Consider the following 23,685-nt stretch of genomic DNA (forward strand, 5'->3'; position numbering starts at 1 on the left):
CTTTATTTATTATCATCATTCTTCCTTGTGCTTAAATAGAAACAATCCAATTTAAAAAAAAATCTCTTGTGAGTAAAAGGGGGACAGTACTGGGGGGAGGTTGGGGTTGTTGGTTAGGATTTGTACTGTGGGGAATATGGGCTTCGGGAGATGATGGTAGATTTGTACTGACACGATGGGGTCATTTTTGGTTGTATTCGGTTTAGTGGCCTGTGTGTTACCCACTGAGCCCTGCGCTTTTGCACTTTTAGGTTTGAGTATGCAGTGAGTAGGGTCAGGTTTTAGTTAACCATTGTATCTTAAGTCCATCCCACTGTTAACACATTTTGCTCACACCCATTTATTTTTCCTTTACGTGTGTATGTGTATTTGATTGGGGTGATATTGTTAGATATGCTGGGTATACCACTGCATTTATGCATATGAAAACAAATGCAAAATGGGAACAAAAGGGATGTGTGATTCATATGTTCCACTAAAACAAGTAATTGCAAGTTCCTTGCATTTTAAGATCCTGGTTACAAACGGTTATATCATTATAACAGCATTAAAAAAAACTCTTGAAGAAGAATTAATATCTATTTAAGAGTTAAATATGCATTTCAGATTTGCATCTGCTCACTAAATTATAGCAGTTTGCAAAAAACAAAAAGTAACTGCCTTCTCCACTGAGTAAAGTGTATGTTGCTATCCCATTTATGCAATTGAAAGGCCAAGCAAGACTGACATCTTCAATATAACTAAGGCTTAGACTTGTTAAATCCAAACTGAAATTCTTGGATTACCATTCAGAGGATCATGACTGTGTTGAGTTTTTATGATATCATTATAAAGGACTGCAGTATGAAAAATCAGCTGTGTAGCACGGCCTCTTATTAATTCTGCATCTTGGTGAACTACACAACTTCACCCATCTATCACCTTTTCACGACAGTGTTGAAGAAAAATGACAGGTTTGTGTTGCTCAGAAGCTGATCTGAAGGAGAGGGCTGAGGAGTTTCAGTGTGCTGCCGTCATTCTGACAGTGGAAATGTCAGAAGTGTTATAAATCCTAGGACAATTCTACTAGAGAAATGAAGGATATCTAATTTCTTGCTCGTTTTTGTGTGTTTATATTTAGTTTACAAATACCTTTGTCATCCAGTTTATATGACAGCTGTGTATTTTGTATACATGTTTTAATACATTTAGATTCCTTTCATTTTAAAAATATAATACAGTTTCCCACCAAATACCACATAAATATATGAAGTCCCTTGGCCCACAATATAGCCAATGCAGTAGATACAATGATAGCACATATAAAACTGTAAAGATACATTTAAAACTGGGATCCCAGTAACTTCTGGTCACAGAATCCTACCAGATGCATCTAAGGAGACTGATTACATCCAGAGTTACGGGGTCAAAACAAACTGGCTCAAAATGGTAAAACTTTGTTTTTTAAATTCAGCTGCATATTTCTTGCTGTTACTATAACTTACTACCAAAAAACAACCCTAAAATAAATTCTCCCGCTGCTGAATTGCCACGATACCACATGTGTATGTACCCGTAGTAGGGCTCGGAAACAATAGTGTACATTTTGCTTTTTCACCTAAAACACACTGACACTAATTTTAAAAATGCTGTTGTTTTTTATATTTTTTTTTTCATTCTGCCTAGACTATACTGACTCTGACCTTTGACACTATCACTAGTCCTGACACTGACCTAGATCAAACCTTGATCTACTTATTTTTCCTTTTTCTTCTTTTTAACACACATTCTTTTGTTTATCTATATTTTTCTTCCCTGGCAGTGCATTTTTCCCTCCATTCAGAGGAAAAAAAAAGACCCAGGGGCGAGCTCCACAGTGACTGATCACTGTGATAGCAAATCAGAGGCTGTCATAACAATCAGATGATCAGGAACCGGGACTCTTGGTTTCTGATTGTTAGTATGAGACCCGGGGCTCTCGGTGAGAGCCTGGTCTCTGTGCTGGGAGCACGTGATCGAGTACGATCCCAGCACAAACACAGGAACACGTATATGTGATGTCTAGGTTTAAAGCCCACATCCTGGACACCATATATACACTCACTGGCCACTTTATTAGGTACACCTTGCTAGTGCCAAGAAAATCCCCCTCACCACTACCACCAGCCCCAACCGTTGATACAAGGCACAAGGCATCCACACAACTGCCGCTCACTGGATATTTTCGTTTTTTCGGACCATTCTCTGTAAACCCTAGAGGTGGTTGTGCATGAAAATCCCAGTAGATCAGCAGTTTTTGAAATACTCATATCAGGCCATCTGGCACCAACAACCATGTCACATTTAAAGTCACTTAAACTTACCTGTGTGTAGTTCTTTCTGAGTTCTGGATCTTTCTGAAATCTTGGTCCCTGAAAACTGTGGCAGTGATATCATTACCTCAGTGTTTTCAGCCCATGTCTTTACCACTTCGGGTCTCTCTATTTTATAAATGAAATTAGTAGCTGTATGTCGATAAGGGCAACTAATTTTATTCATAAAATAACAGGGACAGAGAACAGTGACTGGAAGCACTGAGCTAATTGCACAAATGTGCTTCTAACACAGTTTTCAGAAAGCTGGATCCCAGAAACAAGAGTGTGGGAGGAATCAGTATTAAATAACCTGTCACACTTACCTGTTGCTGTCCTATCTAATATTTACTGGAGCTGTCCTTTCCTAATCCTTCTAGTTCTGTTATTTTCTGAAGTTTGCTTTAATAAAAAAAAAGCGTAGGCATTCTTACTAAATTCCTTTTTGTAATTTTGTGAATTTTGTAGTCAACAGTGTTTTATACTTAGATTAACTGTACCTCAACTGGAGTCTTTATCAAAGCACAGAATGTATTTTCTATGCCTCATGGTGTTTGAGCTTGCTCCAACAAAGTGTGCTGGGGAGATATACCCTGTTAAGGGTTTTGTTAGCCTAGGCAATCAGTTGGCCTGGGGAACCTTCTTTGCATCTAGGTTAAATATTACAAATACCCAAGGAGCTTCCTGATCTTTTGCTTCTCTAATGGGCTACTGACCTATGAGGATGTCAGTCTAGTTAGTCTCTTCTAGGCCTTGGACCTAGGAATATTGGCTGCTGGAAAAAGAGTGCATACGGCTAGGGTAACCAAGCTGCAACTGTCCCCCACATGTAGAGAGGTATGGTAGAGTGGGAAGTTATGCACAGGAACCTTTCAATGCTGCCCATCCCTAGAAGTGAAAAATGAAATACCACTAGATCCTTAGTCTCCAGGGAGCCCCAGTTCCTGCCAGCACAGTCTGTGATCTGAAAGTAACAACCAGAGACTTTTTGAGAGGGACTTTGAGAGATTTAGAAGAGATCATGGACCAGTCTGCAATGCAATTAATCTTTTTCCATTTAAAATGTGTTAAAATGTGCTAAAGTGACTCATGCCCGTTCATTCTGAACAACCAAAGAAAAGAACCATACCTCAGATAATTACTGTACCCCTTGTTTCCAGCATCCAGTACTCTTCTTCTGCTGAGGTTCCAGGCTGTGTGCGGTACCTTAGCACCCTTAGCAATGTAGGACTGCTAACTACCCCTCAGAATGCATGCGACCAACAGAGTAGGGAAGAGAAGGGTCCAGTTGTGTAACTGGGAGAAAGCCTGAGGGATTGAGGAGTAAGGTAAGTAGAGGGTGGACCTGGAGTTCAGCTTTAATCAAATATATTCAGATTTAAAGGCTAATTTAATTTAGTTTTAGATGGAGTCGAGAGGGATTAGAACACCTGTCAGTTTTATTACTGTCTGTGCCCCCATTTTTCCTGTTTACTGTTAGTATATATTACAAAAGTCCAAAATTTTGGGTTGACATCAGAACAGTAATAGAGGAATTCTTCTAATGAGGACACTAGGTCTGGGGACCCTGGTGACACCCTGGGATTTCCTCACTTTGGAGGGATTTCCTTTCACTTCCTTTTTTGGCTGTGGGACAAGAAGGGAAGGGAATTCTTCCCTATGGGACACAGATGGCAAAAAAGCAGGGCTTACAGCCCTTTATTTCTCTATCCAAATTGAAAGAAATTGTTTTGCCTTTTAATTACACTTTAAATGAGCAGAGATCCATGTATGAATAAACTTCAAGGCTCTGTGTAAAAATAGCGTCACGCTTAAATACATTTATAAAAGCGTATAAACTCAAAGTTCTCCATTGTGCAAAATTGGAGATTAGTGAAAAGTGAACTTAAACACATAAGTGCTTGTGAAAAATATCCATAAATCCAAATCAGACAAATTATTCCACACCACAATTCTCCACTTTAAGAGTGCCTGTGAATGATGAATGAATGTGAAAAAACACCACCTCCACTCTTGTGGCTCTACACTTGCCTTAATAGATAGACCTTTAAATCACAAAAGATCAAGCATTTATAGTCCCCTTTAAAGCTGGCATAGGCTCTTCCTCAAATATATCCAAGAGGATCACTATGAGCAACTGAGATTCAAATTGCCTCCAGAACAGAGTTCACTTCAGAGTATAGGTACTCCACTGTTTTCTCTACTCGCTTCTGTACTGCATCCAGGCAGCTGTGGAACGTGCGGCATTCAGTACACCAGGCTTCTCTGTCTGTATGTAACGGGCTTGCAAGCTCAGCATCACCACCTTACACAGCAGACTTCTCTATGTAGCCTCTTCCTTCTTTGTTTTGAATTGGACTACTGAGGCAGACGGCTTGAATTTCTCAAAGGACTACAAGTACAGTAATCAGCACACTCATAGTTCATTAACGCTACCTGCAGCTTTCTAACTGAAAGCTTGTATAGATATACAGGCAAAAAGATGTAGGAAGAGTATGCAGAAGCCTGTCATTTTTGCTTAAATGTGAACTTGGCCTTTAAATGCTCGAATACTGCCAAAAAATATATGTATTAAAAGTTTTTAAAACAGTGAAACATTTTCTAATTAATATATGTGTGTAGTTAATGTAAAGTGTAGGTAAACCCAAACAATGAACTTCTCCTATTTGCTACCTTTTGGAATGTTAAACATTACATTGAGGTGTTTCATTATATTTGTTCAGTACATGCAAAAAAAAAAACCTAACACAAATGTAAAGTCACTCAACTTCTAAAAGCCCAAGATGAATTTTATTGTCATTATCCAGTACAAGAGCAATCCACCTGCACCTCGAACAAATTTAGCTCAAAATAATGCTTGAGGTGATTGTAGCCGTATTAGTGCATTTGCGACAGAAACAATTGAGTACTGTCCGTGATACTTTTTTTATTTGCACTAACATACAATTTTGAGGACAAGCTTTCGGGGTATGTCCCCTTCTTCAAGGTCTAAGCAGTACTATTAAAAATCACAAAGTTTAAGCAGAATGTTAGAATGGATTGAGAGAAAAAAAAAAAAAAAAAAAGGGCTACAGATAAGATACATCAAAAGTGAGGGGGGGAGGGGGGATACAACACTCACACAGAGGGGGTCAAGTTTTAGCTAATAGATAGTCATAAAGCTGTCGGATAGTGGTTGAGGAATCCCATGTCCAAATTAAGACCGTTATCTTTAGTGTCAAATAGAATTATCATTCTTAGTTCAAATGTTTTTCTTTCCTGGATGGATTTAAATTTTCCTTTCAGAACTAAAATATTGAGGTCTTCCATATTGTGGCCTGGTTGTGAGAAATGGTGTCCTACAGGTGTGCAGAGGTCATCTTCTTTATGTTCCTTGATGGTATGTCTGTGTAAATTCATCCGTGTTTGCAACCTCTGTCCTGTTTCACCAACATAAGATCCTTTGCTGCATTTTCTGCACTGGATAAGGTATACAACATTACTGGAGGTGCAGCTGTATGATCCGGAGATATTGAAGATCCCTTTTGAGTGTCTGACACTTTTTGATGGATTGATTTGGTTGCACAGCTTGCAGCGTTTCTTATTGCAGGGTTTGCTTCCATTATTTGTGGCATCATAATCAGAAGGAAGTTTCCTACTGATTAGTTTATTTCTGAGGTTGGGGGGTTGTCTGAAAGCCAGTATTGGGGGTTGCTGGAATATTTCTTTCAGAGTTCCATCCTCTGTTATGATGGGTTGTAAATCTTTGATTATTTTTCTTATCCCTTCTAGTGCCGGGTTGTATGTAGTTACTAGAGGTACACGGTTGTTTGTTTTTTTCTCTTTGTACTGAAGCAGATTTTCCCTTCGGGTTCTCAAGGCTGTGTTTATGCTGGTGTTGATAGTTTTGTCCTTGTAACCTTTCTTATGGAAGGCGTCTGCTAGTGTCCCAAGATGTTTATCTCTGTCTCTTGGGTCAGAACATACTCGGTGGTATCTGATGGCCTGACTGTGTATGATGGCACGTTTCGTGTGTTGGGGGTGGAAGCTAGAACTGTGGAGGTAGTTGCATCTGTCAGTGGGTTTCCTGTATATTGAGGTGTGAAGCGTATCATCCCTGATGTATACTGTGGTGTCTAGGAAGTTGACCTGTGTGTTTGAGTATTCCATTTTTAGTTTGATTGATGGATGAAAAGTGTTCATCAATGAGTAAAATTGTTTTAGATTTTCTTCACCTTCCGTCCATATGACTAAGAATGATAATTCTATTTGACACTAAAGATAACGGTCTTAATTTGGACATGGGATTCCTCAACCACTATCCGACAGCTTTATGACTATCTATTAGCTAAAACTTGACCCCCTCTGTGTGAGTGTTGTATCCCCCCTCCCCCCCTCACTTTTGATGTATCTTATCTGTAGCCCTTTTTTTTTTTTTTTTTTTTTTTTTTTTTTCTCTCAATCCATTCTAACATTCTGCTTAAACTTTGTGATTTTTAATAGTACTGCTTAGACCTTGAAGAAGGGGACATACCCCGAAAGCTTGTCCTCAAAATTGTATGTTAGTGCAAATAAAAAAAGTATCACGGACAGTACTCAATTGTTTCTGGCTCAAAATAATGAAAATGGTGTTGCTCAAATGTCCTTAAACCTGTGTCAGTCAGATCAGCATGTGAATACACTGGTGCAAGACTGGATGGCTTGTCAAGCTCTAGTAGGCTTCAACAAAATAGCAGCGGTCTGCACACAAACACTGACTTCGTGTTACATAAATGTAAAGAAATAAGTAAAAGATGGATTCAGCTCCTGTTCTCCCATATGGAAGAAAAATATATTTGAAATATATTCTTGCATATATTGCCATATATTTGAAATACTACAATTTTGGCCATATTCAATATATTTCAAAATATATTTCAATGAAAAAAAAAGTTTTTGTTGTGGGGTGTATTCATTTTTGCATCCACTAATTTGAGTAAAACTGAAGATTTTGTAATTTAAGTTATATTATTAACCTTACTTTCATGTAATGAGCTAAACAAATGTTCTATAAAACTCAGTTTTATCAAAGTTTTGGAAATTGCTCTTGTGTTCATTGAGATATTGATTAAATCTTACTTTTCAAAACGGAGTGTACTCATTTATGCTGAGCACTATATATATAATTAGAGTTTGGTCCTTTAAATATATAGAGTTGCTCAAAGGGCCTTGATTGAGTCAGCTGATCAGAAATTCTCTTGATGATTAATTACCGAATTATGTATACTGTAGTTTACCCCTTTTGGGTCCCTGTTTAATTTGTTAGGGAATTCGATGTGACACAGGTTTTACTAAAGCCTTCACCTATGATGGGTTTATTAATTCCAGTATTTCTTTCTTGTAAAATAGTACAGGCAGTGAAACAATGAAGTCATGTAAATTACATTGGCTAAGGTAACATGAAAGCAATCAAGAAAACACAAATAAAAGGCTGATAAATTGTGTATATTGGAAAATAATTGTACATGTAGTATTGTCACTGAGAGCCCACATAGAATAACATAGAGGAGAGTTCAGGGGCTTCAGAAAAAAACTTCTGCTAAACTTCAATTTAGCAGCTGAAGTGTACATGAGGCCTGATATTGGAGGGTAGGGAGAACACAGAGTTCCAGTAGGAGTGAAGAGATCTGCAATGTCATGATATCCCATTTCTCCAGATTATTGCCAACATTGTCAATATGGGGGTTTTATCTACAAAAAGGAAGCTTCCCTGGTGTTAAGTCCACCAAGAGTGAAGTTTATCAAGGATGGATATAATAAAGGGGGATATTTGGTAATCTCATACCGCCATTTGTTATATGTTGGTTATATGGTCGTCAGGTTTGTGGCAATGAGTAGTATAATAAAACTCCGGAAAAGGAAGAGTATTTTAAGGAGCAGTGCCATTTGTAAGGCTGCAATTCTGCCATTCATGGGATAGCAATTGTGTTTGTTAATGGACTAAAGAGGATAAGAATGGTTTGTAACTAAGGTCATATAAGAGAGAGGTGGAGGCCGATGCATGTATTCCTATAAAGTTGATAGCATTTGCCACTGAGATATAGGGGAATTTACCCTGAAGGAGTGACTTAAGGGCTGGAGGTGTATGGAGGCTTAGATTAATGATGGTTTTATTTTTTTTTTAAATGGCATACTTCATATCAGAGCCTCATTTGAACCTGCAGCTCTGTGTCTATGCTAGTCCACTACATAGACTTCTATTGGCTGCCCATACATTAGCTCAAGATATAATTAATATTTCACAGTCCACTGAAATTGTCCCCTGCCAGCATATGAATACAGTTGATTGAAGAGGTATGTCTTTTGTATAATAAATGCCAGATGTTTAACTTTATAGGAATTGGACTTATGGAAATTGTAATGGAACCTGACATGACGTGTGGAGAGGAAGCCGCAGCTGCTGTCAGGGAACTTCAACTCATTCTGCAGACTCTTGGAACAAGTCTTGCAAACATGTCAGGTAAAGGTTTCCTACACGTAATATTATGAAACTAATTGTTGAAACTCTGCAATAAGGATCTTTATTTTTTTACAATAAGGATCCTTATCCAGGAGTTTTAGCTTTGTGAATTAAGGCTTATGTATTTAAATGCATGTTAATTTAATAATAGCAATAAAACATACAGTGCTGTGAAAAAGTATTTGATGGAACCATGAATTCTGTGCTCTACCAAAAAATTCTAAAGGAGAATGTCCAGCCATCAGTTTGTGACCTCAAGCTCAAGTGCACTTGGGTTATGCAGCAGGTTAATGATCCAAAACATTCCAGCAAGTCCACCTCTGAATGGCTAAAAAAAACAAAACAAAATTAAGGTTTTGAAGTGGTCTAGTCAAAGTTTGGACTTAAATCCGATTGAGATGCTGTGGCATGACCTTAAACAGGCCATCGATGCTCAAAAACCCTTCACTGTGGTTGAATCAAAACAATTCTGCAAAGAAGAGTGGGACAAAATTCCTCCACAGCAATGTGAAAGACTCCTTGCCAGTTATTGCAAATGCTTGATTGCAGTTTTTGCTGCCAAGGGTGGCACAATCAGGTTTTAGGTTTAGCTGGCAATAACTTTTTCACATAGGGCCAGGCAGGTTTGGACTGTTTTTTTTTTTTTTCTTAATAAATGAAATCATCATTTAAAAACTGCATTTTGTATTTACTTGGGTTATTTTTGTGTAAAATTAAAATGTGTTTGATGATCGGAATCATTTAAGTTTGAAAAATATGCAAAAAAAAAATTAGGAAAGGGGAAGATACTTTTTCTCAGCACTGTAAATTCAAAAAGATTTGCAGCCAGGTACATTCCTTTTAGGCAATATGGGAAAATCTGTGCTCAAGTTCAAAGAAAATTTAAATCAAAAACTGCCACTATATCCTGATAAAGATATATGTATCACTGTTCAAACTATGGAGCATACTGCTCTAAACTGGTGTCAATTCAAAAAATAAAGCCTAGTTCAAATCAATCAATCAATCAGTCAAAATAACGATACTAAATAAAAAAAATACACAAACATGAACACAAATAGTTAAATACATGTGCAGCAATCACATAGAAATTGCAATTATAGTGCAAACAAGTGAGCTCATACATAGACTTTATAATGAGTGCCTATACACAGAGCAACTTAGATTTATAATTTAAATTCTCCACCCGGTTCAGTTAATTGATTTTGTATGTAGAAATACAAAACAAAGGAGGCACTCTTCATAGTGTAAACCCATATTTAAAATGTTCATTTAAAAAAAACAAATGCAAATACAATTTAAAAACATCTACGGTGCTTGTACACAATCACAAAGCCAGCCTAATACAGTCTGCCAGAATCCAAAATGGCCACCAGCCAGTCAGCGTGCATGCGTAGTGACGTGTATCTTGGCTCCATCCTACATGTTTCATCATACATGACATCATCAGGGGGCTCTAGTGAGTGCTCTCATAGTTCAATCACACTTCCTGCAATTCAGTAATTGTTTTCCCATAAGGGAGGTACTGGCAGACAGCTGTACTGAGAGTCTGCAGGAGCCTGGCAATGCATTACAGCCTGCAGTGCATGAAAATAATGAATGCACATTTTTTTTACCAGCAAAATGATGTGCAATTATTTATTTTATTTTATTTTTTACAAAAGGTGACCTGGTCCTTTAACCACTTTAGCCCCAAGCCATTTCAGTGTGCACAGTCGCTTTAAATTTTTTTTTATCATTTTGATTGATGTCACAAGGAATGTAAACATCCCTTGTGACGGCAATAGACATGTTAAAAGTACTGTTTATGGAAGAATCTGGTCCCTATAAGACCCCAAATCCATCCTCTGCACTTAAAAGCATTCACAACACCAAGATCTGTGTTTTTTAATGCTTTCAGATTTTTAAAAATGGTGCAGAAAGTTTCAGAGTAAAGTGGAAGTGATGTCAGGTAATCGCTTCCAGTTTGGTATAAGGGAGAGCCAATTAAAGCTGATTCTAGCTATGTTCAGCTCCCTGGCCAGCCGGCGTCCCACTGGGACTCGAGATCCTGAGAGAGCCAAGGGAGGGGGGTGTCCCCTCCTGTTGCTTGTACAAGTATTGGAGTGGCTAGTTAGCCACTCCAGTTGCTTGTACAAGAGAGCTGACTGCCATCTAAAAAACGGTACATGGGTGAAATTGATTTGTTTTTGACCGAAGTGGAGTGGGATGGAAAATTTTTCTCTAATTTCTAATAGTGTATGCGGTTTTCGTTCTGTAAGATCCATTCATTCCAAAATCAGATATTAAAAGTAAGAGAAATCTTTCAAACAACATTTGAATGTTGTGAGAATTTTCTAACAAATTTTCCTAAGAATATTTGTTTGAAATTCTATCCATCTATGGTCTTACATAGCACCTATGGCATAACATAGCACCTGTGGCTTTACCCTCTCCCCAAGTTGATAATGCTGCTATCAAAAGGTGCCTTCTTCCCCCCTCCATCCAGAACGGATAACAACGAAGAAACATAGGAAGTTTGTCAGTGGCCCAATCAATATATTGCAGCTCACTAGTTCTTAGATGTTTTGGTTTTATGAGTTTTCTTTTTCTGCAAATACTGAAAAATACCCAATGATCCTGCTGGAAATCTGGAGTGTTTGTAACTTTCTGTGCACTGAACTGAAATCTCAAGCGATATTATCAGTTCTGCCCAGTTTTCCCCTGGGACCGGCAGATGACGTACGTTATGGAGATGAGGAGGGGAGAGGTGTTTGTAGTCCAAATTAGGAAGGCAACCTAGGGTGACAATGTTACTCTTGTAATATTTTACAGTAGATGTAGTATAGTGAGTGAACGTGGTCACTCTAGGACAAGGTGTGGGTTACTGGTAGGATGACCAGCTGAAAATAAAGAGAAAGGAAGCCTAGAAAAAAAAGAACTAATGCAGCCACCACATCTAAAATGAGTGGTGAGCTGCAATATATGGAACATTTTTTTTCTTGGTTTTAGTGACACTTTAAATTTGCTGCTGTTACCAAGTCTAATTATCCTAATTAAATTTACAAATGGCAACTAGAGAGTTAGCAACTGTGATGCAATGGACTCTTTGAGGAAGGGAAAAGTCTTTTATAAAAATGTAAATGTTAGGCTAGCGGGACCAATTTTTTGTTTTTGTTTTGATATCGTGTGGAAGGACTGCTTTAGGGTTTTTACTGCTATCCCGGGCCTTTGCTAGGATTATTTGTTCTCACTTACTGTCCAGGTAACAATGGTTTTACCAAATTTGAAGCATTGTTTTTTTTATACTAGCAGCGGGGAAGGCTAGATCCTCAGTAAGCTTTTTATTCATGTCTGTGTTTCTGTTGAAGATTATTTGCTCACATCCTCTTTGGTGAAACCTTGTCACCATAAAGGCAAATGAAGGAAAATCTATCTAATGTAGCTCTGGATAACAGTAAAAACCTGACAGGAGTTATAATCTTCCTACTCAAAACTAAAAAAACAGTTTTGTGTGGACATACAGTGCCTTGAAAAAGTATTCATACCCCTTGAAATTTTCCACATTTTGTCATATTACAGCCAAAAACGTTCATTAATTTTATTTGGATTTTATGTGATCAACCAACACAAAGTGGAAGGAAAATGATAAATGGTTTTCAAGATTTGTATCAAATAAATATGTGAAAAGTGAGGCAATACTTTGTAGAACCACCTTTCACTGCAATTACAGCTGGAAATATTTTTGGGAATGTGTCTACCAGCTTTGCACATCTAGAGAGTGAAATATTTGCCCATTGTTTTTTTCAAAATAGCTCAAGCTCTGTCAGATTGGATGGAGAGCATCTATGAGCAGCAATTTTCAAGTCTTGCCACAGATTCTCAATTAGATTTAGGTCTGGACTTTGACTGGGCCATTCTAACACATGAATATGCTTTGATCTAAACCATTCCATTGTAGCTCTGACTGTATGTTTAGGGTTGTTGTCCTGCTGGAAGGCGAACCTCTGCCCCAGTCTCAAGTCTTTTGCAGACTCGAACAGGTTTTCTTCTAAGATTGCCCTGTATTTGGCTCCATCCATCTTCCCATCAACTCTGACCAGCTTCCCTGTCCCTGCTGAAGAAAAGCATCCTCACAACAAGATACTGCTACCACCATGTTTAAAAGTGTGGATGGTGTGTTCAGGGTGATGTGCAGTGTTAGTTTTTCCACCACACATAGCATTTTGCTTTTAAGCCAAAAAGTTCAATTTTGTTTTCATCTGACCAGAGCACCTTCTTCCACATATTTGCTGTGTCCCCCACATGGCTTCTCACAAACTGCAAACTGGGCTTTCTTTCAACAATGGCTTTCTTCTTGCCACTCTTCCATAAAGGCCAGATTTGTGGAGTGCACAACTAATAGTTGTCCTGTGGACAGATTCTCCCACCTGAGCTGTGGATCTCTGCAACTCCTCCAGAGTTACTATGGGCCTCTTGGCTTCTTCTCTGAGTAATGCTTTCTTTACCTGGCCTGTCAGTTTAGGTGGATGGCCATGTCTTGGTAGGTTTGCAGTTGTGCCATACTCTTTCCATTTTCTGATGATGGATTGGACAGTGCTCCTCAAGATGTTCAAAGCTTGGGATTTTTTTTTTATAATCTAACCCTGCTTTAAACTTCTCCACAACTTTAACCCTGACCAGTCTGGTGTGTTCCTTGGCCTTCATAATGCTGTTTTCTCACTAATGTTCTCTAAGAAACCTCTGAAGGCTTCATAGTACAGCTGTGTTTATACTGAGAATAAATTACACACAGGTGGACTAATTAGGTGACTTCTGAAGGCGATTGGTTCCACTAGATTTTAGTTAGGAGTATCAGAGTAAAGGGGCTGAATACAAATGCATGCCACACTTTTCAGATATTTGTTTGTAAAAAATTTTTTAAAGCCATTTATCATTTTCCTTCCACTTCACAATTGTGTTCCTATTTGTGTTGGTCTATCACATAAAATCCCAATAAAATACATTTACGTTTCTGGTTGTAACATGACAAAATGTGAAAAATTTCAAGGGGTATGAATAGTTTTTCAAGGCACTGTAGGCTTTAAGGTGGAAGTTCAGGCTATGAGTAAGTTTAAACCTGCTCCCACCCCCTTCTCAATCCTATTCTAACTACCCTGTAGAAGGAAGATGCTTATACTTGCCTATTCTCTGAGTGCTCCTGTCCGGTTAAGTGCTTCCCAGTGGCCGGCTTCAGCGGGAGAAAAGCACTAACAACAGCTGCAATGCCTGGGTGGTGACATCACTTACTATAGGGCATCCGTTGTCGGCTGTCTCTGCTCTCCCTTGAAGCCGCCGCTAGGAGCCAATTAGATTGACTGGATAGGAGCGCTCTGAGAATAGGCATGTCTAATCATCTTCCTTCTACAGGGTAGTTAGAATAGGATTTAGAAGGAGGGTGGCAGTAGGTTTAAGCTTTGTTCATAATAGCTTGAACTTCCACTTTAATGTACAATATTTGGTAAATGAAGCAAGTGTAAGTACCTCCATTTGTTTTGATATCAGTCTTCTGTAATCTCCTGTACAGCAGCACTCAAGCAGGGAGAGGAAGGGCCAACACTAAAAGTTAGTAAGGCTATTCTGCAATGCATATATGCTGGCAGTTTACATGCTGACAGGAGAAAATAGCAGTATTTTGATAGGGGGAGAGAACATTGTTGCTTATCCTTTTCTGTGCAGTCAGCAGGCTGAAAATTTTTACTTGACCAAGCTGCGCTGACACTGCACTGGGGTTCTAGGATCTGGCTCAACTTATTGGCAGGGATGCCTCGATTATAAGACTAGCCAAACACAGTTACAAAATCTTTTCTCAGATAACCCTGTTCACTTACAGCATATTTATTTCAACTTTGTAGTTAGCCGCTTGCCAATATTAATAGAAATATTAGAAATTAATTATCTCTCTACTGAAAATATTCACTATGTTCCCTTTATAATAAATCAACAACATTATTTTTCATGGCTACATTTTGTTGTGGGTAATGTGTCCAATGTATACGTAGGCTCCATTTACCACAGCAGCACAGCTTTTTATTTGCTTTTTGAGTTTTAGCGTTGCTTGGTTTTTCAATTTTCATGTCTCATATTTGTCATATTTAATTTAGAATTCTGGAGTTAAATTGACAGCATGACTATTAAACTGTCTCAGAATCTTGTCACTGTTCTAGCTTTTCAACAGTATACAAGGATTCTTAATGTTCTTGTATGTTATGTAAATTATAAACAAAGTAAGTTGGGAATATTAAATTTAAGCACAAACCATCAGTAGCTCCCTGTTTTAATGTATATAGTGTATATATTCATTTTTAGTGAAGCCTATATTTGTCTTTCTCTCTTGCCTTTCAAATGAGCCTGCTTAATGTTTTAACACTCATAAAATGCCATGGGCAGCGGCAGATTTAGTAGCACTTTAGTGTTTTAAAAAGTTGGCCTTGTATTTATCAAGTTTATTATATTGGTGGATTCATTACTGCAAGTTCCCAGTAGAGGTTTAGATTCTCTTTGCTTATTTTCAAGCATGCTTCTCGCTTGCATAGAGCTGAATAGAGGAGTTTAATCAGACAACAGAGCAGCACTTGGGATTGTGGAAGAATCACTCAGTTAGTGAATACTCTGTCCTGCAATGCAGTGTTTGCAATGTAAAAAGAGGTAAAGACCTTGGGTGGTGGGATAGGTCAACGTAGACATGCTGACATGCAGAAAGTTAGAATTTAAATTCTAAGTGTGGAAGGGCCAAGGAGTTCAGGAAGGTGCAGACTGACATACGGATATATACTGAAAACATATGGTGCTTGCTTTTGTATGGGAATGTTGCTTTTCATACGGTTTGGTTATGATAGGTATATTTTAAAATGTTTCTACCTAACAATGTGCTTCTAATTGCCTTCTAAGCAAACCTGTTGTGAGGTGAAAAGTGAAAGAAGAAGATTTATAATTACTTCTCTTGTGGACAGTGTGTTAAATGAAACTTTGCTGTCTTGAAGGGTTCCAAGAGCTGCAATTATCTGACACTCCTGGTTATGGGGTACAGGAAGCAATAGTGACAAAGGGGTTGGGAAGAGGAACCACAGCAACTAGCAGGGATACACAAGGCGACACACCTGGAACACTACCGCATAACATACCGCCCAATGTGTGTGTGTGTGTGTGTGTGTATACATATATATATATATATATATATATATATATATATATATATATGTCCATATTTATTTGGACACAGGCACAATTTTAGGTTTTTTTGTTTTTTTTTTAGGTATTTACCAAAACATATTCAAGCTATAGTTATATCATGGATATGGGCTGAAAGTGCACACTCTCAGGTTTAATTTGAGGGTATGTACATCCAAATAGGAGGAAGGGTTTAGGAATTACTGCTCTTGAGTAGCCATCCCCCCCTTTTTCAAGGGACCAAAAGTAATAGGACATTTGAATCACAAGCTTTTTTATGGCCAGGTGTGGGCTGCTACTTCATTATTTCTTCATCAATTAAGCAGGTAAAAGGTCTGGAGTTGATTCTAAGTGTGGTATTTGCATTTGGAATCTATTGCTGTGAACCTACATCATGCGTTTAAAGGAGCTGTCCATGCAAGTGAAACAGGCCATTGTAAGGCTTCAAAAACAAAACAAATCCATCAGAGAGATAGCAGCAACATTAGGAGTGGCCAAATCAACAGTTTGGTACATTTTGAGGAAAGAAGAATGCACTGGTGAGCTCAGCAACATAAAAATGCATGGACATCGACGGAAGACAACAGTGGTGGATGATCGCAGGGTCCTCTCTATGGTAAAGAAAAACCCATTTACAACATCCAGACAAGTGAAGGACACCCTCTAGGAGGTGGACGTATCATTGTCAAAGTCTACAATCAAGAGGATACTTCACGAAAGCAAATACAGAGGGTTCACCACAAGATGCAAACCATTCATAAGCCTGAAGAATAGAAAATCCAGATTAGACTTTGCCGAAAACATCTAAAAAAGGCAGAACAGTTTTGGAAAAGCATTCTTTGGATGGATGGAAACTAAGATTAATCTGTACCAGAATAATGGGAAGAAAAAAGTGTGGAGAAGGCTTGGAACAGCTCATGAGCCAAAGCACACAACGTCATCTGTAAAACATGGTGGAGGCAGTGTGATGGCATGGGCATGCATGGCTTCCAGCGGCACTGGGTCATTGGTGTTTATTGATGATGTGACAAAAGCAGCCAGATTAATTCTGCAGTGCTTAGAGATATACTGTCAGCCCAGATTCAGCCAAATGCAGCAAAGTTGATTGGACGGCGCTTCACAGTACAGATGGACAATGATCCAAAACACACTGCAAAAGCTTTTGAAGGAAAAGAAGTCAATTACCCGATCTCAACCCAATTGAGCATGCATTTCACTTGCTGAAGGCAAAACTAAAGGCAAAGACCCACAAACAAAGAACAACTGAAGACAGCTGCAGTTAGAGCCTGGCAAAGCATCAGAAAGGAGAAAACCCAGTCGTTGGTAATGTCCATGGGTTCCAGACTTCAGGCAGTCATTGCCAGTAAAGGATTTTCAACAAAATATTAAATATTAACATTTTATTTATAATTATATTAATTTGTCCAATTATATTTGAGCCCCTGAAAATGGAGGGACTGTGTACAAAAATGGTTGCAGTTCCTAATATTTGTACTTGATATTTATATTCAAACCCTTGAATTAAAGCTGAAAGTCTGCACTTCAAATTCATTTGGATTGCTTCGTTTTAATTTATTCTGGTGGCATACAGAGCCAAAAGTATGAAAATTGTGCCTGTGCCCAAATATATATGGACCTAACTGTGTATGTATGTATGTATGTATGTATGTATGTGTATGTATATATATATATATATATATATATATATACAGTGGGGATCAAAAGTTTGGGCACCCCAGCTAAAAAATTGTATTAATGTGCATAAAGAAGCCAAGGAAAGATGGAAAAATCTCCAAAAGGCATCACATTACAGATTAGACATTCTTATAATATGTCAACAAAAGTTAGATTTTATTTCCATCATTTACACTTTCAAAATAACAGAAAACAAAAAAATGGCGTCTGCAAAAGTTTGGGCACCCTGCAGAATTTATAGCATGCACTGCCCCCTTTGCCAAGCTGAGACCTGCCAGTGTCATGGATTGTTCTCAATCATCGTCTGGGAAGACCAGGTGATGTCAATCTCAAAGGTTTTAAATGCCCAGACTCATCTGACCTTGCCCCAACAATCAGCACCATGGGTTCTTCTAAGCAGTTGTCTAGAAAACTGAAACTGAAAATAGTTGACGCTCACAAAGCTGGAGAAGGCTATAAGAAGATAGCAAAGCGTTTTCAGATGTCAATATCCTCTGTTCGGAATGTAACTGAGAAATGGCAGTCATCAGGAACAGTGGAAGTTAAAGCAAGATCTGGAAGACCAAGAAAAATATCAGACAGAACAGCTCGCAGGATTGTGATAAAAACAATTCAAAACCCACGTTTGACTGCACGATCCCTCCAGAAAGATCTGGCAGACACTGGAGTTGTGGTACACTATTCCACTATAAAGAGATACTTGTACAAATATGGTCTTCATGGAAGAGTCATCAGAAGAAAACCTCTTCTATGTCCTCACCACAAAAATCATCGTTTGAACTTTGCAAATTAACATATAGACAAGCCTGATGCATTTTGGAAACAAGTTCTGTGGACCGATGAGGTTAAAATTGAACTTTTTGGCCGGAATGAGCAAAGGTACGTTTGGAGAAGAAGGGGCACAGAATTTAATGAAAAGAACCTCTGTCCAACTGTTAAGCATGGGGTTGGATCAATCATGCTTTGGGGTTGTGTTGCAGCCACTGGGACAGGGAACATCTCACGAGTAGAAGGAAAAATGGATACAATAAAATTTCAGCAAATTTTGGATGGTAACTTGATGCCATCTGTGAAAAAGCTGAAGTTAAAGAGAGGATGGCTTCTACAAATGGATAACGATCCTAAACACACCTCGAAATCCACGGGGGATTACATCAAGAGGCATAAACTGAAGGTTTTGCCATGGCCTTCACAATCTCCTGACCTCAACATAATTGAAAATCTATGGATAGACCTTAAAAGAGCAGTGCGTGACAGACAGCCCAGAAATCTCAAAGAACTGGAAGACTTTTGTAAAGAAGAATAGGCAAAGATACCTCAAACAAGAATTGAAAGACTCTTGGTTGGCTACAAAAAGCGTTTACAAGCTGTGATACTTGCCAAAGGAGGCAGTACAAGATATTAACTCTGCAGGGTGCCCAAACTTTTGCAAACGCCATTTTTTTGTTTTCTGTTATTTTGAAAGTGTAAATGATGGAAATAAAATCTAACTTTTGTTGACATATTATAAGAATGCCTAATCTGTAATTTGATACCTTTTGGAGATTTTTCCATCTTTCCTTGTCTTCCTTATGCCCATTAATGCAAATATTTAGCTGGGGTGCCCAAACTTTCGATCCCCACTGTATGTATATATATATATATATATATATATATATATATATATATATATATATATATATATATATACAGTTGCAAGAAAAAGTATGTGAACCCCTTGGGATTACGTAGAGTTTTGCATGAATTGGGCATAAAATGTGCTCTGAACGTTATCTAAGTCACAACAATAGAAGAACACAGTCTGCTGAACATAATACTACACAAACATTAGATGTTGCCATGGTTTAATTACACATAACATGTAAACAATCACAGTGCAGGGAGGAAAAAGTATGTGAGGCCCTAGCTTAATGACTTCTCCCAGAGCTAATTGGAGCCAGGAGTGAGCCAACCTTGACTCCAATCAGTGTGATGATATTGGATGTTTTGCTGACAGCTGTCCTGCCCTTAAAAAACACACACCTGTTTTGGGTTTACTGGTTTCAAGATGCACTGTCTGATGTGAACCATGCCTCGCAGAAAAGAGCTCTCAGAAGACCTACGATCAAGAATTGTTGACTTGCATGAAGCTGGAAAGGGTTACAAAAGTATCTCCAAAAGCCTTGATGTTCATGTGTCCACGGTAAGACAGACTGTCTACAAATGGAGAAAGTTTAGTACTGTTGCTACTCTCCCTAGGCGTGGTCGTCCTGTAAAAATGACTGCAAGAGCACAGCGCAGAATGCTGCATGAGGTAAAGAAGAATCCCAGAGTGTCAGCTAAAGACCTACAGAAATCTCTGGCACATGCTAACATTTTTGTTGACACATCTACAATAAGGAAAACATTAAACAAGAATGGAGTACATGGGAGGACACCACGGAGGAAGCCATTGCTGTCCAAAAAGAATATTGCAGCACGTTTGAAGTTTGCAAAAGAGCACCTGGATGTTCCACAGCACTACTGGCAAAATATACTGTGGACAGATGAAACCAAGATTGAGTTTTTTGGGAGGAACACACAACACTATGTGTGGAGAAAAAAAGGCACAGCACACCAACATCAAAACCTCATCCCCACTGTAAAACATGGTGGAGGGAGCATCATGGTTTGGGGCTGCTTTGCTGCTTTAGGGCCTGGACGGATTGTTGTCATTGATGGGAAAATGAATTCCAGAGTTTATCAAGACATTTTGCAGGAAAATGTACGACCATCTGTCCGCCAATTGAAGCTCCGCAGAGGATGGGTGATGCAACAGGACAATGACCCAAAGAATACAAGTAATTCAACAAAATAATGGCTGCAACAGCACAGAATACGCCTTCTGGAGTGGCCCAGTCAGAGACCTGACCTCAACCCGATTGAAATGCTGTGGCATGACCTTAAGAGAGCGATTCACACCAGACATCCCAAGAATATTGCTACACTGAAACAGTTTTGTGAAGAGGAGTGGTCCAAAATTACTCCAGATCGTTGTGCAGGTCTGATCTGCAACTACAGGAAATGTTTGGTTGAGGTTATTGCTGCCAAAGGAGGGTCAACCAGTTATTAAGTCCAAAGGTTCACATACTTTTTCCTCCCTGCACTGTGAATGTTTACATGTTATGTGTAATTAAACCATGGCAACGTCTAATGTTTGTTAGTATTATGTTCAGCAGACTGTGTTCTTCTATTGTTGTGACTTAGATGACGTTCAGAGTACATTTTATGCCCAATTCATGCGAAACTCCACGTAATCCCAAGGGGTTCACATACTTTTTCTTGCAACTGTATATATATAAAATCTCAGTTAAACCTATTTAGGCCCATGTATCTTCCCCCCACCCCTTCTCAGGGTAGTGTGTACAGGAGTACATTAGAACCCCTTATTGCTAATTCCCAAAAATGTAAGTCCATTGCCAATTAGGTCATTCAGCAATGTAGATCCACCAGCAACTACTATGTCCCAATTATGTTTCCTTGCTGCCATTACAATTCTGACCTGCTGCACTACTGCTACTAAACGATACGTTACTTCTTTTTGTAAACAATAGACCCAGGGATCCACTAGAAAATCAACCAGTTCCATTAATACTGTTTCACTGACATTGCACTTTTTTTAACCCATTCATGCCACTCCAACGTCCTACATGTATGATCTCTAGACTGTCTGGCGATCTTTATATTAACCCTTCACCTCCCTTATCCTACACATCTCTATATTAACCCCTTCATCTCCATTCTGCCACTGTATGTGACCTGTATATTAACCCCTTCACTTTCTCCTCCCTCTGTGCATGACCTGTACAATAATGTTTGAGTGCACCACTACCAAGCTCCATGTTTTAACCTCTCAATATCAGCACATTTCTTTCCAAAAAAGTGGCAAAAAAATTTGATTATCTTGAAATGTCAACTTTGAGTTGGAGGCAACTTGCAGGGAAAAGGAAGCCAAGCCGCCTTCCTTGTGGCAATGTTGACAGACAAAAGCCTCTTGCAAAAGAGATGGGGGGGGATTTATATAAATCTGGAAGTCACCTTTAGAATAAAAGTCGCTCCAGATAATTCTGCTACCATCCCAGCTAATGGGTAAAGTTGTACTTTAGTAGCTCTTACCCATCCTTAACAAAGAAAAGTTAAAGCGATTCTAAAGGTTCTTTTTTTTTTTTTGTTAATAACAAACAGGTCTATACTTACCTACTGTGTACAGTGGTTTTGCACTGGATCCTCCTCTTCTCTGGTCCCCCGCAGGTTCTCCTGGCCCCTCCTTCCTGTCTGGTGCCCCCACAGCAAGCAGCTATGGGGGTGCCTGCTGCTCCTTGTGTCCATTCACACACAGAGCCATTGCTTGGCCCCACCCTCTCTCTCTCCTCATTGGCTGACTGGCTGTGATTGACAGCAGTGGGAGCCAATGGCTACCGCTTGCTGTCTCAGCCAATGAGGAGACCTGGGACAGCCTAAGGTGTTGTTCATATAGCTGGATCGCGATGAGGCTCAGGTAAGTATTAAGGGGGTTGGCTGCAATGCTGCAGACAGAATGTTTTTTTACCTTCATTCACAGAATGCATGAAGTTAAAAAAACCTAGCGCCTGTACAACCACAAGAATGACACCCAAAAAAAAGAAGACAATGTCAGAGGGATGTACATGCTATCATCAACCACATCATTCAGTATTGTAAATCCATTGTAAGTCACGATGACCTACCATTCAATGATGTTTCCACTAAATGACATTACCTAAGTTCACAGACTCATTCACGTCATTTAGCAAATAGATCTATTTTCAATCATAATGACTAATAAGGTTGCACTGACAATAAATGACATTGCCCAAGCTCACAGTTATACACAGATCTATACCTGAGCCCGTTCTAAGTAACTAAAAGGATCACCAGCTATCGATCAGCAGGTGACCAATGCTGAGAGTTTGGAACTCTCCATGTAGGGCATATAGGTGTATGTTTTTATGTCAGACAGCATTCCATGTTACCTTTCCTATGTCTCCTTTACTTTTCCCCTCCACATCTCTTATGTTTGTGCATTATGCCCCCTCCCCCTTTCCACTTTTATGATGAATATTTGAAAATCTAAATAAAACATGTTTTTAACATTACCTGATCCCTGTGTGCTTTGCTTGGATTTGCGTCAATGAACTGGCCAAAAATGAACATTTTGCTCAGCATAGCAAAAATGACAACAGGCTGGGTTCGGGTCAAACATAAGTTCAACCTGAACCCAAAGCTCATACCTAATCATTAAGCTGGCCATAGATGGATCAAAATTTTGAGTACTGCTTAGACCTGAAGAAGGGGACATTCCCCGAAAGCTTCTCCTCAAAATTGTATGTTAGTGCAAATAAAAAAAAAAGTATCACGGACAGTACTCAATTGTTCCTGTCGCAAATGCACTAATACGGCTACAATCACCTCAAGCTCATCTGTATGAAACCGGACAAATTTTGATCCATGTTTGACCGCCTTAAAAAACAGAGCCTCCATACCTCACTATCTGTCTGTAGCATTTCCATACCAAGAGATACCCTATAATAATTGTCTTTTTCTATAAGTTACTACACTTTACAGATAGGTGCAGAGGAAAGCAAGCTCAGTCACATTAATCACTTCAAAGGCATGAGTATAGAAACCGTATAGTATATTCTGATTTGTATTATTTTACCTGTGACATACTTAAAATTTTCATAACTCAGGTTGCTAAAAAATGCCACCAGAAGAGTACTCTAGCCTCATAGGTAAAGAAAATTACTATTCCCCTCTTATAGTCTCAGATCTGAAATGAGATCAATTAGAGGCTGCTACTCCTCAGAATGAAAAGAGGTCATGTTTGCAAATTAAGGTCTTATTGGCTTGGGCTCACCTGTTTAACAAATGTTAGTATTGGCTAGACATCATATTTAATGTGGCTCCAGATGCTTTTAGAGTCACTGAAGCGTCTTCTTTTTTGTTTCACATTCTGCT

General features: G+C 38.8%; 1 protein-coding gene across 1 annotated transcript in view; it reads left to right on the top strand.

Annotated features, from left to right (window-relative positions):
• Positions 1-23,685, top strand: part of GATB (glutamyl-tRNA amidotransferase subunit B) — a 201,046-nt gene that overhangs the window by 89,780 nt on the left and 87,581 nt on the right. The window contains exon 5 of the mRNA XM_089670459.1: positions 8,686-8,808. Coding sequence (XP_089526585.1) covers positions 8,686-8,808 — 123 coding nt within the window. The remainder of the gene's footprint in view (positions 1-8,685; positions 8,809-23,685) is intronic.

Source organism: Staurois parvus, unplaced genomic scaffold (genome assembly GCF_062004578.1).
Source record: "Staurois parvus isolate SC_StPar_1 unplaced genomic scaffold, SC_StPar_1.0 ptg000090l, whole genome shotgun sequence".
In the NCBI taxonomy this organism is placed as follows: domain Eukaryota; kingdom Metazoa; phylum Chordata; class Amphibia; order Anura; family Ranidae; genus Staurois; species Staurois parvus.